General features: G+C 44.4%; 1 protein-coding gene across 4 annotated transcripts in view; it reads right to left on the bottom strand.

The window, feature by feature from the left end:
* reln (reelin) overlaps window positions 1-18,456 on the bottom strand; it is a 241,463-nt gene that overhangs the window by 115,090 nt on the left and 107,917 nt on the right. For all 4 annotated transcript variants that reach the window (XM_057835942.1, XM_057835943.1, XM_057835944.1 and 1 more), the window contains exon 4: window positions 15,644-15,714. In XM_057835942.1, coding sequence (XP_057691925.1) covers window positions 15,644-15,714 — 71 coding nt within the window. The remainder of the gene's footprint in view (window positions 1-15,643; window positions 15,715-18,456) is intronic.

Below are 18,456 nucleotides of genomic sequence, written 5' to 3'. Positions count from 1 at the left end.
GGGCTAAGCTACTAATCAAAAATTTATCATGTAAGTTAATTTTATTGCTGACACTGCGTTTTGGGGTCATCAACATGTTTCTCAACCATCCCACAAAGTTAAACTCCGCCTATGCTTGCGTAGTGCAGTTTATTTCAACCTAATCCAATTTAAACTCTGCCTGATCTTCCACACATGCAAAAGTGCAAACAAATGATGGCTACAAGCCAAAGCAAAGTTTCCTGCAGTGGTATACAATAAATGTACTGTATGTTATTCATGATACAGTATATGTATTTAAGATTTTATTACAGCCATACTCAAAGTTGCTCAACAATCAACCTCGAGGTAGTTCGGGCTGCGCAATCCTGCAGACAGAAAAACATGTTCTGTGTGTACAAGCATTCACAAACTAAATACATTTTTGTGGGCCCAGTCTTAAATCATGCGGTTGCCGAACAAACTTAAGGGTTGTCCCGGCCGGCCGCAGCTGTGGCCTTCTGGCTGCAGATGTTAATTCCTTTCAGTCATGAAGGGCCGGGCAGCCGTGATTAACGGTTCACTGCCAATTAACCGCCGTCCTCCCTCGAGTCATCCTTGTGCTCTAATGCTGAAATCTGCGGCCCGGGCCAAGCTAGCACTCGAAGATGTCACTCTCCTCAGGGATAAGCGAAAAAGTATTAGGACTTAATGAATAAAACTTAACTTGAATTAGATTTAAAGAAAAAACTGTTTTGAAATATACAGCCCATTTGACAGTTGTGCTTTAACTCGTTCTACGAAACTCCTTGATATCATTGGCTGCCATTAACGGCACTCAACGTCCAATCTATTCTGACTGGGAGAGGCTGGCCTCCCAGGCAAAATTGACTGGACATCGAGTGCCATCAGTGGTAGGCAAGGCAAGGCAAATTTATTTATATAGCACAATTCAACACAAGGCAATTCAAAGTGCTTTACATCACATGAAGACCATAAAAATCACATTTACATCAATACAACGAAAAAACCAAGACATTCAAAATAGGAAATAAAATTATACATAAAAATCGCATTTAATCACAAATAGACTAAAAATATATAAATAAATCATGAGTCATCACCTTATCGTGGTGGAGGGGTTTGCGTGTCTCAATGATCCTAGGAGCTATGTTGTCTGGGGCTTTAAGCCCCTGGTAGGGTCACCCATGGCAAACAGGTCCTAGGTGAGAGGCCAGACAAAGTATGGCTCAAAAAGACCCCTTATGATGAGCAAGATTATTGAACCCCAGTTTCCCTTGCCCGGACGCGGGCTACCGGGGCCCCCCTCTGGAGCCAGGCCTGGAGGTGGGGCTCGAAGGCAAGCGTCTGGTGGCCGGGCCTGTCCCCATGGGGCCCGGCCGGGCTCAGCCCGAAAAGGCAACGTGGGTTCCCCTTCCCATGGGCTCACCACCTGTGGGAGGGGCCAAAGGGGTCGGGTGCGTAGGGAGTTGGGCGGCAGCCAAAGGCGGGGGCCTTGGCGGTCCGACCCCCAGCTGCTGAAGCTAACTCTTGGGACATGGAATGTCACCTCTCTGGCAGGGAAGGAGCCTGAGCTGGTGTGTGAGGCAGAGAAGTTCCGACTAGATATAGTCGGACTCTCCTCCACACACAGCTTGGGTTCTGGTACCAATCCTCTCGAGAGGGGTTGGACTCTCTTCCACTCTGGAGTTGCCCATGGTGAGAGGCGCCGGGCAGGTGTGGGCATACTTATTGCCCCCCGGCTTGGCGCCTGTACGTTGGGGTTTACCCCGGTAGACGAGAGGGTAGCCTCCCTCCGCCTTCGGGTGGGGGGACGGTTTCTAACTGTTGTTTGTGCTTATGCACCGAACAGCAGTTCAGAATACCCACCCTTTTTGGAGTCCTTGGAGGGTGTGCTAGAGAGCGCCCCCTCTGGGGACTCCCTCGTTCTACTGGGGGACTTCAACGCTCACGTGGGCAATGACAGTGAGACCTGGAGGGGCGTGATTGGGAGGAACGGCCCCCCCGATCAGAACCCGAGTTGTGTTCTGTTATTGGACTTCTGTGCTCGTCACGGTTTGTCTATAACGAACACCATGTTCAAACATAGGGGTGTCCATATGTGCACTTGGCACCAGGACACCCTAGGCCGCAGTTCGATGATCGACTTCGTAATCGTGTCATCGGACTTGCGGCCGCATGTTTTGGACACTCGGGTGAAGAGAGGGGCGGAGCTGTCAACCGATCACCACCTGGTGGTGTGTTGGCTCCGATGGCGGGGGAAGATGCTGGCCAGACCTGGCAGGCCCAAACGTATTGTGAGGGTCTGCTGGGAACGTCTGGCAGAATCCCCTGTCAGAAAGAGTTTCAACACCCACCTCCAGCAGAACTTCTCCCTTGTCTCGGGGGAGGTGGGGGACATTGAGTCCGAGTGGGCCATGTTCCGCACCTCCATTGTTGAGGCGGCCGATCAGAGCTGTGGCCGTAAGGTGGTTGGTGCCTGTCGTGGCGGCAATCCCCGAACCCGCTGGTGGACACCAGCGGTAAGGGATGCCGTCAAGCTGAAGAAGGAGGCCTATCGGGCCTTTTTGGCCTGTGGGACTCCGGAGGCAGCTGACAGGTACCGGCTGGCCAAGCGGACTGCGGCCTCGGCAGTCGCCGAGGCAAAAACTCGGACATGGGAGGAGTTCGGTGAGGCCATGGAAAACGACTTCCGGATGGCTTCGAGGAAATTCTGGTCCACCATCCGGCGTCTGAGGAGAGGAAAGCAGTGCACTATTAACACTGTGTATAGTGAAGATGGTGTACTGCTGACCTCGACTCGGGACATCGTGAGTCGGTGGAGAGAATACTTCGAAGCCCTCCTCAATTCCACCGACACGCCTTCCTTTGAGGAAGCAGAGTCTGGGGACTCTGAGGTGGGCTCTTCGATCTCTGGGGTTGAAGTCACTGAGGCGGTTGATAAGCTCCTCGGTGGCAAGGCCCCGGGGGTGGATGAGATCCGCCCGGAGTTCCTAAAGGCTCTGGATGTTGTAGGGCTGTCATGGCTGACACGCCTCTACAACATCGCGTGGACATCGGGGACAGTGCCTCTGGATTGGCAGACCGGGGTGGTGGTCCCCCTTTTTAAAAAGGGGGACCGGAGGGTGTGTTCCAATTATAGAGGAATCACACTCCTCAGCCTCCCCGGTAAAGTCTATTCAGGGGTGCTGGAGAGGAGGGTCCGTCGGGAAGTCGAATCTCGGATTCAGGAGGAGCAGTGTGGTTTTCGTCCCGGCCGTGGAACAGTGGACCAGCTCTACACCCTCAGCAGGGTCCTCGAGGGTGCATGGGAGTTCGCCCAACCAGTCTACATGTGTTTTGTGGATTTGGAGAAGGCGTTCGACCGTGTGCCTAGGGGAATCCTGTGGAGGGTGCTCCGGGAGTACGGGGTACCGAGCCCCTTGGTAAAGGCTGTTCGGTCCCTGTACGACCGGTGTCAGAGTCTGGTCCGCATTGCCGGCAGTAAGTCGAATTCGTTCCCAGTGAGGGTTGGACTCCGCCAAGGCTGCCCTTTGTCACCGATTTTGTTCATAGCTTTTATGGACAGAATTTCTAGGCGCAGCCGAAGCGTTGAGGGGGTCCGGTTTGGTGACCTCAGCATTGAATCTCTGCTTTTTGCAGATGATTTAGTGCTGTTGGCTTCATCAAGCCGTGACCTCCAACTCTCACTGGAGCGGTTCGCAGCTGAGTGTGAAGCGGTTGGGATGAAGATCAGCACCTCCAAATCCGAGACCATGGTCCTCAGTCGGAAAAGGGTGGAGTGCCCTCTCCGGGTCGGGGATGAGATCCTGCCCCAAGTGGAGGAGTTCAAGTATCTTGGGGTCTTGTTCGCGAGTGACGGTGGGAGGGAGCGGGAGATCGACAGGCGAATCGGTGCGGCGTCTGCAGTGATGCGGACGCTGCACCGGTCCGTAGTGGTGAAGAAGGAGCTGAGCCGAAAGGCAAAGCTCTCGATTTACCAGTCGATCTACGTTCCTGCCCTCACCTATGGTCACGAGCTTTGGGTCGTGACCGAAAGAACAAGATCCCGGATACAAGCGGCCGAAATGAGTTTCCTCCGCAGGGTGTCCGGGCTCTCCCTTAGAGATAGGGTGAGAAGCTCGGTCATCCGGGAGGGACTCGGCGTCGAGCCGCTACTCCTCCGCGTAGAGAGGAGCCAGCTGAGGTGGCTCGGGCATCTGGTTCGGATGCCTCCCGGACGCCTCCCTGGAGAGGTGTTCCGGGCATGTCCCACCGGCGGGAGGCCCCGGGGACGACCCAGGACACGCTGGAGAGACTATGTCTCTCGGCTGGCCTGGGAACGCCTTGGGATCCCGCCGGAGGAGCTGGTTGAAGTGGCTGGGGAGAGGGAAGTCTGGGCTTCCCTGTTAAAGCTGCTGCCCCCGCGACCCGACCCCGGAACAAGCGGAAGATAATGGATGGATGGATGGATGGATATATAAATAAAATTAAAACAAAAAATACTACTACTAATAATAATTGAAATCAGCAATGGAGATAAGCGCAAGAGAAATAGAAAGCAAATAGATTGAAATATACAGTATACAGTTATGGATATGCAGTGCTAAACAAAAGCGTTTTTAGCCCTGATTTAAAGGAGCTAAGAGTTTGAGCATACTTCAGACGTTAAGGTAACTTGTTCCAGAGGTAATGAGCATAATAACTAAATGCTGCCTCACCCTGCTTGGTTCTTGTTATTGGAACATGCAGGAGACCGGTTCCAGGCAACCTTAGGGGTCTAGATGTCTCATAGAAATCTAACAAAATCAAGCAGGTATTTTGGTCCAAGGCCATTAAGTGTTTTGTAGACGAGCAGTAGTATTTTATAGTCTATCCTTTGACTCACTGGAAGCCAGTGTAGCGATTTCAAAACCGGTGTAATGTGGTCCCGCTTCCTTGTATTTGTGAGGACTCTGGCTGCAGCATTCTGTACTAGCTGCAGCTTCCTGACTGATTTATTTTATCATGGCCCGTAAATATACCGTTGTAATAGTCCATTCTGCTGAAAATGAATGCATGAATAAGTTTTTCCATGTCTTGTTCAGTGGTACTGAAACATGAGTATTCAAAGCTAGTCCTCCCAGTACAAATGAATGAAGGATTACTATGAATTAAAAGTAAATAATTGATTATTTGATTTAAACATTTTTATAGTTTCTAAACTAAGAGGATGTAAACAATCATTTGTTTATCTATTTTTCTTTTTATAATAAAACTGATTATTACTTATATCTATTTTTATATGTTGATACCTTTTTAATTTTTCTAAATTAAAAAAGGATTGAAATTATATTTATTCTATTTTATTCACACAACTTTAGAGTGGCATTAGAAGCCTTTTTTTAATTTTTTTTTTTTTACAATTTTATTAATCTATAATTTTATTTATTCATTTTACATAAATATGTTTAAAAAATACACGTGGACACCTCATTTTACACAATCCGTAATCTACCTCCATATTTTTCACTCCAGGACGAGTTCACCCATCTGATAAATCACACTGAGCTAGAACCAAAAGAACTAAAGTAACTCTCCTATACTGTTCATAATCTAATACGGTGGTACCTCTACATAAGAAGTTAATTCATTCCAGTACCTTGTTTGTAAGTCGAAATGGTCGTATGTCGAGCAGGGTTTTCTCATACGTAGGAATACATTATAATTCCATTAATTCGCTCCACAGCCCAAAAACCTACACTAAATCCTTAATAAATACTGCTGGTACTGTTACAAATGACAATTACACATAGCAAAAACAAATAAATTATTATAAATAGAAATCGGAATAATATAATAATAATAATAATTCCTGTAATAATGTAACGAATCAGATTCTAATGTGGCGGACGTTTTTTGCTGTAGCTGAACGCATCGCGTGGCTGACGAGACAGTGAGAGGGAGCGATGAGCTTGAGAGTTTACTTTCACTTTCAATGTTTTCTTGAGAACACCGTCAACTGCGGCAGACAGTAGGCGTTTTGTGTTGGATAATTTGTGAAATAAACGATAAAAACGTGACGAAGCTGGCGATTTTTTGGGCGATGTTACCACAATAATAATTGTCCCCTTAACTTATATAGACTGGCAAACGGTGGTCGTCGGAGGACTGTGGAGATGTATTGTTGAGCCAGTTCACGGATGCGCACCCCACACTCATATTTCTCTATAATTTGCATCTTCATTTCGAAGGTAAGCGTCAGCCTTTTCCTTGTTTCACCACCTGTACCAACCTTTTTGAAACCTCTGTTGATTTCTCACACAAGAAAATCCGCCGTGCATTCGTCTGCGGTGCTGTCATGTCGTCGTATTTCGAGCATGTCGTCGGATGTAGAAACAAGTGGCGAGTTAAATTTTACGACGGATGTCAAAAAGATCGTGTGTCGATGTGATCGTATGTTGAGATACCACTGTAAATCCAAAGTAGGGGAGACAACTTTCTCAAATAACACGGCTTCACTTCATAGGTCAACAAGAATCATTAATGCCAATTATAGAAAAAGAATCACAAAATCACACAGTTGTGATAAAATGTGACACACAGCAGTTCAATGGGCTGATGTGGTGTTCTTTGCTGTTCTGTCTGCGGTGGTAGTGCACTCTCCACGAGCAAGCCCATTAAAAGCAGATCAAAGGCCTCCCGGCTAATCCTGCAAATTCTAAACACACTCACAACAGCTATGTAGGACTCCTAAACTGCATTCTTTGAGCATCTTATTTACATCCTTTCTCAAGTGTTATGAAAAAAGGATAAATAGTTGTCTCGCCAGTTTACATTCAAAGAGACATTCCTAAAAATCCATTCACTCAAAATTCTGTAAAGCAGAATCTTAGTTGACACTCTGCTGTCTTCTGAATTACAGCAGAAAATCAAAAGTTTGTCTTTTCTTTTATTGTGAGGGAGCAAGTAATCCATCCTTTCTTAGCCCAAATTGACTCATTTACAGTTTTCTTTCTCCATGCTTCATCAAGCTCTCGCTTGCCGTCCTATCACGCAGAGCCGCTTTAACCTCATGGCTTCCAGACCAGACAGTGGTGCTCATTTCACTGGGATTAATCCCCTCTCACTTCCTTAAAGACTTCAATTACTGCCTCCACTATTAGCAGCTCATCTTTGCTAATGCCGGTATCTTCTGAGCCAAGGCTTATAATTGAGCATGCGCACACAATGTCTCTACTGCCAATTCACAAGCACACACAAACAGGAAAATAAATAAGTAGAAATGTTGTGGAGCAAATAAAGGCAGAACAGTGCTGATGAGCCTTTTTCTGGGTGAGTACATGTAACAAGTGTAAGCTTGTGCGGATTTATACAAGTGTGCACAAATGGAGCAGGCACAAGTCATGTTAAAGCTTCTCCTATTCGCTCTCTAATCTCCCCTCTCTTGGCTTTTTCTCGCCACTCCGTAAAAACCATCCGTCTTCCTCACCCCCCTCCTCTTTGTCCCTTCTTAACTCTGTCTGATTCACATTCTGGACGAGGCGAGACACGTTTGAAGTTGCGTTTACTGGCGCTTGCAATTACGCTCTTCCCAGGACTCAGGATGCTGTTGTTTTTTGCTTTAATGAATTACTAGTTGGGCATGCAACCACTCAACCCAGCCTTGGGTCAAGTGGGGTTTCTGTGTGGTTTTCAAGTGGCATGACAGGGTACCCGCGGGTTATTAAAAATATTTAAAAAAGCATTGAATTTAGTTTTCCATTATTAAAGGTATCAAAAGTATTAAATTAGCTGTCGTAAGTCTGGAATTTTTTCACCGTGGTTTTAATTTTGAAGAACATCTCAGTGCAACCTAAATTATATCCGTGATGTTTTTTTTTTTTTAAATCCATAACGAAGATGACGCGTAGAATTTTTACGATGCACTGCACTACAAATCATAATGCACCTCGTGCGTGCGTGCTGTTAGCATCATTAGCATCAACATCACAACAGCAAGCAATTGCACAGTACTGTGTGCTAACGTAAGGAACTGCTCAGTGCCTTAGTTGTTATGTTCGACGAAAGCCTCAACAAGACAATCAAGTCCAAACAGTTGGACTAGCATGTGAGGTATTGGATCGGCAACCAAGTCGCATCCAGATACTTTGGGTCGCAGTTTATGGGTCATGCGAAGGCAGTGGACCTGCTTAACATTTCAAAGTAAGTTGCCAATTTCTCCAATTAAAATGTGTTGGATGGAATATTGTATTTCTGCACGGTTTGCCTTTCGAATGAATGTGAATTTCATAGTTTTAACTCAAGAGTTAGCCATTTTCAATGGGGTATTGGCAGGTGCACTAGCCTTAGCATGGATAAACCGGAGTCGTAGATCCACTATCACCCTCAGATACACAACACGGTTGACGCTATTATTGAAACGAGTGCGGGGTAACGTTGATCTGAATAACATGGCATGGTGATAGGTAAATTATAATGTAGGTGATAGTAAAACACCTCCTGGTATATTTAAATGTTTTTCTTGATTGAATAAGAGTATGGATTTTCTCTATCTGATTAAAAGAAATGTCTTCAATAGCCAACAAAGGATTAACATGTGTTTTGTATACTTCTTGTAATGTGATTAGAAAAAAACAATTTCCAAGGGAAAATCGTCATGTGTAGCTTTTTTATTTTGTGGTAATTAATGGTAAACTACTGCCATTTAGTGGCTGTTTTTTAAACTTTCACTGCCAATTGCAAGATTTTCCCAAGCACTTTACAGTTAAGGTGACCAACTTGACAATCACCAACCTACCACCTTGACTAGGTCCTCTTAAAAGGGAAACCTGTTGTATTGCAAATGTAATTTCTGAAATTGCTTTACAAAAATAGTGTAAAATCCAGTAGTTATTGAAAGGAGTAGAGTGTACACAAATCAGCTCTGTGATCTAGAACCCAGTAATCGTATGAATCCCTTGTAGGTGTAAGCCCGTTGGCGACCGACCCTACACCTCCCCATCGCCAAACTCGGCACCGGGACCCCCACCCGAGCGCGCCCTATCACACCCAGTCGCACGCAAGCCCCACAAGACGCGCGACAGCCACGCAGACGAGCGGAGACGCCACGAGGGCGCCAACCCAGGGCCACAGCCCCCACCCACCCAGCCAGCCCGGGGAGGGGGGGTGGGCGGGGGTTTCAGCGCAGCCCATCCCTCCTCCCGCAGCCTGGCAACGGAGCCATCGTCCTCCCCCCAGGATCCAGGGTGATCCCCAGGGCCACCCACGCACACATCAGCCGGCCTTCAGGTGGTGCACCACCAAACCCACGCCCACCCCCACTCCCGTCAGCTCACCCAGCCCGCGAGCCACAGCCTCCCAACCGGCATGACACGCCACGGGACCCCCAATGGCCCACCAAGCCCAGAGCATGGCAGGGTCCCCCGCTGGAGCAAGCAACATCCAGCCGATAAACCTGTGCCCAGCCAGCGACCCGCGACGGAGCACAGGGCAGATACCCAGTTAGAGAACAGAGGTGAAGGCGGAGGCAGGAGGACGGCGAGGAGCCGCCGCGGGGCGACGCAGGGTCGGAGCCCTGACCTCCTCCCACTCCCGCGGCCGGCAGCCCAGGTAGAGGGGAGGCCATGCCCCGGGAGCCACGCCATAGAGAAAAAGTGTGGGACCCACCTACCACCCTATTACTGTGGCTGCCAGGTTCCCGGCTGGCAGCCATTACCCAGCACTGTGATGGGATTGTGAAGGGGGGAGGGTGGGGGGCGGGTTGCAATGTATGCATTAAAATAGGAGAGCTTGGCTTGGGGCAGTGGGACCGCAGCATGGAATTTCTACCCAGCCGCCCGTCCCACCGCCCTTTGCCGGAGCTCTCCTGTGGAGTATGATGTGTGTGGTGCGTTAAAAAAGGTGCAGGGATGGTGGGGCCTGCCGTGAGGAGGTAACCGTGAGGCACCCCCCCTAACAGGTCCCAACCATTCCACAACCGTGGTGTGTGATGCATTAAAAACAGGGGGGAGCCAGGCCGGGACCGTATGGCCCCGTCCCAACTCTCCCCGGAGAAATGAATGAGTACAGGGTGACCCAAAAAAAAGTTTACACTCAGTTGACTGCTTGTTTAAAAGCCATTGAAACATATCTAAATAGGTTGTCATGGTTAAGTGATACATTAAGGTCACTCAATGCAGCTGGTAATCTCTTGTCTCTACAATTCCTGTGCTTCTGCTGAAAATGAAGAAAACTTTAGCTGTACCTGAATTGCTGCGTGCCGGTCTGACACCTACTGAGATTGCAGCAAATCTGAGAATATCCAGATGTGCAGTCTACAAAGTTAAAAAGAAGCTGAAAGATACTGGAACAGCCTCACGAAAACCTGGGTCTGGAAGTGACGATCTGTGCGGACCAAAAAGTTGATTGACAAGGTGATATGTGGCCACCCCAGAGTCCAGATCTCAATTCCCTGGATTATAGCATATGGGCAACTGTGGAGGACAGTGCCTGTAAGAAGCCACGAACTTCTGTGGCAGCCTTGGAGAGGTCCATTGTTAGATCTTGGGAAAAGATGACAGCATCCTACATAAAGAAGACCTGTCAAGCGTTCCGCAGGCGCCTGGAGGCTGTTGTGACACTTAAGGGAGGACACATTGAAAAATAGAGTGTACTGTACATGTTCTTTACAATAATGTATAATTTGTGATTCAATTCTAATTCTAAGCTGAATAAACATGGCATTTAAGTTGTATTTATTTTTATGTATTATTTTTTTGGGTCACCCTGTATTTAAGTGCCAGGGTGAAAGATATTTACAGTGCCGAAGCGAGAAGTGCGTGAGTTAAGAGACAGGCTCCTGCAGGCGTGGCCCCGTCCACCGGAACCACCTGCTGCAGGGCGGGAGAAGCGTCGTAAAATTTCAATATTTTTGCTCAAGGTTACTAACAATAAACGTGAGTGCTCAGAGAGAAACAAAGCTGTAATTTGGCTATTGAGCTGAAAAAGTTTACACACATATTTTTAAGGATTCCAGACCCAAATAGTGGACACTTCAAACATTTGATTTCAGCTTTGTTTAAGGTGAACAGCTCTAACAGCCAGGAGTGGGTATGATTGAGATGGCAAGAGCGAGACGAGGAGGCCCTCAATCACTAATCTTTTGCACCATGATCAATCGTCCCTCGGGTAGCAGTGGCCTCTCTGAGTTATAAGTCCTTGTAATAATCCATCTGGGTTGCAGTGTACTGGTCTGAGCCCATAAAGAGCAGATTTATTTTGTTGCTGGAAATGAGGACCCGACAACGCCAGGCAGAATGCTGTCAGGAGGCTGAGCTGATAGACTGCCTGCTGGCACGATAGGCGCAAATGCTTCACCCGCCTCTGACCAAGCGTAATGCACAGGTCACATTCAGATAATGGCGTACTTTTCCGCATACAAATGTTTCCGTGCGACATATTAAGTGTACAACATTTAAAAGGAATCAGAGGCGCTGCTTTGATTGCTGGTGAATGGGGCTGGATGTGTCCACGCCTGGAACGGTGGGCTACTTTCATGAAAAAATCTCTCCTGAAAAATTTTTCACTAATTATATCTGCTAAGCTGCTACATTTTCTAAAGTGAGTTGTAGTTTACTAACACCATACAGTGCTTGTATCCCAAATGTTTGCCTGCAAGTCAAATAAAAGAAAAAAGTACTGAACAATGGCTCATATTCTGTAAAACTTGGCCACTTGTATCCTGAGACACGACAATGAAAATTTTTGCCCTCTCCCTGTAAAAATCCGGAATCATACATCATGATGTGTTAAAGCAACACTTGGTAACCTTTCGGTTTTTTTATCGACTTTAGCGACGCCGGTGGACAAAAGCGGTAGTGTTTTGCTTTAAGGAAGACTGCGTCTCCCATGAGGACCAGTGCTGCATTTCCCATGAGGACCAGCGCACACCCACATAGTGTCGTAAAATCATGATGGTCTGTTGCAAATGGATTAAACAACATTTCTGTTTCCACGGGCTGTGTGAAGGATGAAAAGTAATAAGCTTAGCAACCGTGCGGCTAACCCTTTCCACCCCACTCGAACTCGTCAGCGCTACGTCACGCCAGCGAATGAAAGCTGGGTCATAGACTTCATAACCTATTGACATGAGACGGGATACGGGGCCGATTCGTCGGGGGCCTATTTTCAAAAACTTCAAATTCAAATATTTTCAAAACCAAAGCTGCTACCGCCCTAAAACCAAAACAGGCACCTACCTTAGCCATAGATGAGTCTCCATGAGCAACAGCATCCAAAAATTCAAAGTCGTTCCCTTATAAAATCCTGATTGTTTTTTATATAAGTGTAACGCAACTTAAAATGGCTATAAAAGTCTCAGAATTTACACTAAATGCACAAAAATCACCAAATGCAGAGATAATCACCTATATTTTCAGGATCAATAGCAATATTTAACATATCATATAAGTTTTTGACCAACATAGCAACTTAATTTTTTTTTAGTTTTCAACCACTAATAAATCACTCAGTTTAACATCAGAAACTTAATACTTGAGGAAAACATGTAGAATCAATTATAAATAATATGTAAATAGATTATTAATAAATTCTGTATACAGTGGGGCAAATAAGTATTTAGTCAACCACTAATTGTGCAAGTTCTCCCACTTGAAAATATTAGAGAGGCCTGTAATTGTCAACATGGGTAAACCTCAACCATGAGAGAGACAGAATGTGGAAAAAAAAACAGAAAATCACATTGTTTGATTTTCAAAGAATTTATTTGCAAATCATAGTGAAAAATAAGTATTTGGTCAATACCAAAAGTTCATCTCAATACTTTGTTACGTACCCTTTGTTGGCAATAACGGAGGCCAAACGTTTTCTGTAACTCTTCACAAGCTTTTCACACACTGTTGCTGGTATTTTGGCCCATTCCTCCATGCAGATCTTCTCTAGAGTAGTGATGTTTTGGGGCTGTCGTTGGGCGACACGGACTTTCAACTCCCTCCACAGATTTTCTATAGGGTTGAGATCTGGAGACTGGCTAGGCCACTCCAGGACCTTGAAATGCTTCTTACGAAGCTCTGGCTGTGTGTTTGGGATCATTGTCATGTTGAAAGACCCAGCAACGTCTCATCTTCAATGCCCTTGCTGAAGGAAGGAGATTTTCACTCAAAATCTCTCGATACATGGCCCCATTCATTCTTTCCTTTACACAGATCAGTCGTCCTGGTCCCTTTGCAGAAAAACAGCCCCAAAGCAATGTTTCCACCCCCATGCTTCACAATGGGTATGGTGCAATTCAGTATTCTTTTTCCTCTAAACACGCGAACCTGTGTTTCTACCAAAAAGTTCTATTTTGTTTTCATCTGAACATAACACATTCTCCCAGTCCTCTTCTGGATCATCCAAATGCTCTCTGGCAAACCACAGACGGGCCTGGACGTGTACTTTCTTCAGCAGGGGGACACATCTGGTAGTGCAGGATTTGAGTCCCTGGCGGCGCATTGTGTTACTGATAGTAGCCTTTGTTACTGTGGTCCCAGCTCTTTGTAGGTCATTCACTAGGTGCCCCCGTATGGTTCTGGGATTTTTGCTCAGCATTCTTGTTATCATTTTGACGCCACGGGGTGAGGAGGGAGTTGAAAGTCCGTGTTGCCCAACGACAGCCCCAAAACATCACTGCTCCAGAGGAGATCTGCATGGAGGAATGGGCCGAAATACCAGCAACAGTGTGTGAAAAGCTTGTGAAGAGTTACAGAAAACGTTTGGCCTCTGTTATTGTCAACAAAGGGTACATAATAAAGTACTGAGTTGAACTTTTGGTATTGACCAAATACTTATTTTCCACCATGATTTGCAAATAAATTATTTAAAAATCAAACAATGTGATTTTCTGTTTTTTTTTTCCACATTCTGTCTCTCATGGTTGAGGTTTACCCATGTTGACAATTACAGGCCTCTCTAATATTTTCAAGTGGGAGAACTTGCACAATTAGTGGTTGATTAAATACTTATTTACTGTACAATCACAACTTATTATAGAATAGAATAGCCCTTTAAAATCATTATACACTATATACAGTTAGCGAATGAGGCTAGCGGCCCCCTGACGTAAACAGAGCTTTTCTGGCGAAAATTCATGTGAATAAATGTTTAAATCCCCAAATTCTTCATAGATATGGACGTAAAACACTCTCGATTCTTGGTTAAAATCAAAGAAACCATGTAGTTAGAGTTTATTTTACGTATATTGTCGAAGTACAATGCTACTCTTTTAGCGAATGAGGCTAGCGGCCGCCTGGCGTGAACAGAGCTTTTCTGGTGGAAATTCTTGTGGACAAATGTTTAAATCCTGAATTCTTCATAGATATGGATGTAAAACAGTCTTGATTCTTGGTTACAAGCAAAAAAACGCGCATGTAGCATTTATTTTGCGTAAATATTGCCAACTATGAGGCTAGTCAGTTACAAAAATTAGCCGCCTCCATGTGTAAACAAAGAAGAAAATTCTTGCGAATAAATCCTTCAATCACGCATGCATGGTACGAAAAATATCTTTACCTTGAATCCTCGAACAAATCACTCCTGATACAATCCTTCTTGTTTGTATACGGTACAGCTTTCGTAGTTATTCAAAAATCCAAGCTTAAGTCCGATATGGGCGTGTGACGTCTTCGGCTATTACTAAATGAAGCTTGGCCGCCTCTGTTAAAGCGTTACGCAAAAAATGACAAAGTGTCACGTCAATAGGTAATGAAGTCTATGGCTGGGCCAATGTTTATTCTTTATATTCTGGTAGCCGCCCTTTCTTTTTCCTCCTCAGACCAAACTTTTTGTCTCTGTTGGTCTGCCATTGTTGCAGAAATCGCGTGAAAGCGTTAGCATCGACTTCTGACTTTAGAATAAAAGGGGAAAGTGATACAGATACCCTCCAGATATAAAAGAGGTGTCATTCAACTAGTTGTCAGTCGACATATCATCACAAACGTTATGAATATATTTTGTAAAGGTTGAAAAGTTACCTAGTGTAGCTTTAAAGTCCAACATTGTATCATTTATTTTTAGGGCCATATTTTTCTAGGACATTTTCAGTGGAACAATAAATATGTATTACTTTACATTTAGTTTTGTTGGCGGTGAAGCGATCAATCTCTCGGGCAGCAAGATGAAGTGCATCAACAGACATCATTTGGAAATATAATCTCTTGTTTACGATTACATTTTATTATCAAAAAGGCATAAAAAGTGAAATGACAGCTCTTTTCCCTTTCTTCCAAGTAAAATTTCACCGTGTGGAGGAGTCCACAAGTAAACAAGGGGCTTCTTGCTGTAAGCAAGCGATTAGACTAACTCAGCATGCAGAGTTGGACTACTCTGTCTGGTAAAAGCTACTTAAGGCTGTCACAGAAAGTGGATTTAAGCAGTGAGTGCCATAAAGTATAAATCTCTGACAGTAGGAGAGCGCAAAGGAGAGGGTTAAAAAGCTGACTTGAGTGTAAAATGAAATTAATCTGGCAATATAAAGCCTGTAAGCATCTATAGCTTCAGTGTTGACGTAGATTCGAGAAAGAGCTTCCTTATGCACTTAAACAATGACAGTTGTAACTTCCAAGACGGCTCTTGGTCTCAACTCCCTAAAGTCTAGGTTTTTTGTAGTTTCCTACTTAAGTCAGGCCACCATGCCTTCATTCAAGTGGGTGTGTATATTTACACTTACCTCCCTGTTCGCATAGTTGCTGGGCAAGAGCATCCTTGAAAAGGATCTGTCCTCGGTGTGTGGCTGTTGCTCTGAAAGAATGTAAGACAGTAAATTCAACAATTAAATCAAGAAAAAGAAAAAAAATTCTTGTAACTTAATGTAAATGATGCAGTTTAATTTTGTTGCTCTAATAACAAAACTCAAAGGTATGACATTTAAAATACAGTCTCACAATTAAGGACTTGTCGTTCGTCCTTAACGATGGTATCATTCAAATATTTTGGTGGTTGTACAGTACTGTACTTTTTGTGCATGTCAAATAAAATATGAATCCACCACTTGACTTCTTCTTTTTTTTTTTTTTATTGTGGAATTGTGTTACTCATTTGCGCGTTGCTGTGCAGTGAATGAATGAACCATGAGCCTTGAGGTGCGATCATATTGAGCCCTTATTTCCGCTATTTTTTAAGAACGGATTGCAGAGTTCATAGGGAAACTGCGCAAAAAAGCTGCATGCTTCGTCTCATAGTGCCTTTTCAAAATGCTGCTTTTTACAAGCGCTACCGTCTCTGAACAGATCAGGCATAGCGGGCTTGTGCTGCCGCCAGGTAAAATGAACAAAAATGTGTTGGTCCACTCCTCCTTAAACAATGTTTTCTGCATCAATCTTGCATAGTTTTGAGCATGTAATTTGCCGTACCTTTTCGCCTCATCCTCCAACTTCATTCGGCTCAGTTTTTGGCTGTCACTCCACGGAGTCTGGAAAGCGAGTGTGAGATAAGGATGGGCGAATCGATACCAAAATATCGATATTTCGATCCAGCGCGTTAAGTTTTAGGTATCGATCCCCAAGCGAAAGTATCGATATTTGGAAATAATATATTTTCTTTGTCTCTTTTTTGAGTATATTTTTGTGCACTTTTTGTACGACTTTTGCCTTTCGCGTTCTACACGCACGTAAGCAGTGCACGCACATAGGCAGAGCACCGGTGTCTGCTCCCGCCCCCATTTACGTCCCTATCATATGTCGATCAGCATGCTTTTCCTCCGCCCCTCTCATGAGGCACCAACAGTCACAGCAAACGAACATTTGGAAGCTAGTGGTAGCATGGCTGCGGCATCGACGACGGATCGTAAAAGAAGTCTGGTTTGGACATATTTCATTTTAATAAATAGCAATAAGGCTAAGTGCACAGTTTGTGCCGAAACTGTCAGATATTCTGGTTATACCAAAAGCCTCACGAAACACTTAAGAAACGTGCATCCTGAAGCACACGTCGAATTAAATGAAAAACATGCCGCTCAAGCCGAGGAGGACACGAGAAAAGACAAGAGCACGCCGCCGAAGCAAAGCAACGTACTTTAGAAGGGGCGATTGCAAAAGGCAGGACTTATCCAGGTAACGTAGGTGCTAATAGATAATCAGAGACGATATAAGCATTAGTGGCTGATGTGCAATATGAAATGATAAATATGGCGTTAGTGGGCGGTAACATGCTACTATTAATTCCTTCTTTAATTAGATTCAAAATATTTAACAGGTGGATTATAATTTGATCAAATACAACGTGTAGCAGGGAAATGTTCTGTGCATATGAATTTAAGGGTCATGTTTAAACAGTGAGACTGACTAATCAGATTTTGTTGTTGATGGATTGGTTTGTGAGTTTGTAGGGAAGCCGCTTTGCTAGTTATTAAAAGCAGCAGTTTTTCCATCGCAATGCATATTTGACACAAAGAGACTTCATTAGTTTTTGAGTGCTTGCTTTTGTTGTACATTAGATATCATCAGAATGGCTGAGAACTCTGCAGGGTTGTACAGCGGGGAGAACAAGTATTTGTTACACTGCCAATGGGAAAACCCATTGGCAGTTTATCAAATACTTGCCCTCCCCACTGTATATATATATACATGTATGTTTACACACACACACACACACATATATATATATATATATATATATATATACACACAATATGAACATCCGGTATCGATATCGGATCGGCATCGCAATATTTGGCCTTGGTATTACTTGGTATCAGATCGAATCCAAAATCACTGGTATCGCCCATCACTAGTGTGAGACATGCTGTTCTAAAAATAACTTTCAAATGCTTCACTCCCATTGGCTGGCTCACGCGCGTCACCGCTAAGGTTTTTGTTTGTTTCCCACCTCCGCTCTGCAAACCCGCAGACAAAAATGATTTTTGTTGTTGCAACGTGTATTAGTCGCGACAGCTTGAGGTCTGGTCCAGACGGCTTGGGGGTCCAGAACCGGACGAGGTCCGCGGTTCCGTGACCTCTTATTTATATGAAGCTATAAAAATCGTTTTCCTTACATATAGTCTTTGCTTCAGTTTACAAGACAGTTGGATGTTACTGACATATACTATACGTTTGTAAGTTTTACCAACAATTTTTTTTAACACGACAATAAGACACTTAGAAAGTATTTTCTAGGAAAAGAAATGTAAAGAAATGGAAATTCCTAGCCGAAAACCAAAACTGATTGTGTGAAAACAGGCTACCAACCAAACCCAATTGTTATTCAAAATATTTTTAATATATATTTTTTAAGATATTTATATATTTTATATATATATGTATATGTGTGTGTGTGTGTGTAAATAGGCCAATTATTATCAGATTAGTATTTTTTAATGTTATACATTAAATTACGTTGTATAGCCGTTTCTAAATGCGTTAATCTACATTATATTTATTCATTTAGAAGATAAAATAAACGAAATACGAATTATAACACTTCAAATTAAAAAACTATTTTTATTGATATTATAGATTTGGTACAGACATTTCAACTATGCACAAC

Source organism: Corythoichthys intestinalis, chromosome 5 (genome assembly GCF_030265065.1).
Source record: "Corythoichthys intestinalis isolate RoL2023-P3 chromosome 5, ASM3026506v1, whole genome shotgun sequence".
Classification (NCBI taxonomy): domain Eukaryota; kingdom Metazoa; phylum Chordata; class Actinopteri; order Syngnathiformes; family Syngnathidae; genus Corythoichthys; species Corythoichthys intestinalis.
Note: the sequence above shows the minus strand (reverse complement) of the source record. Positions and strands in the feature narration are given on the sequence as shown.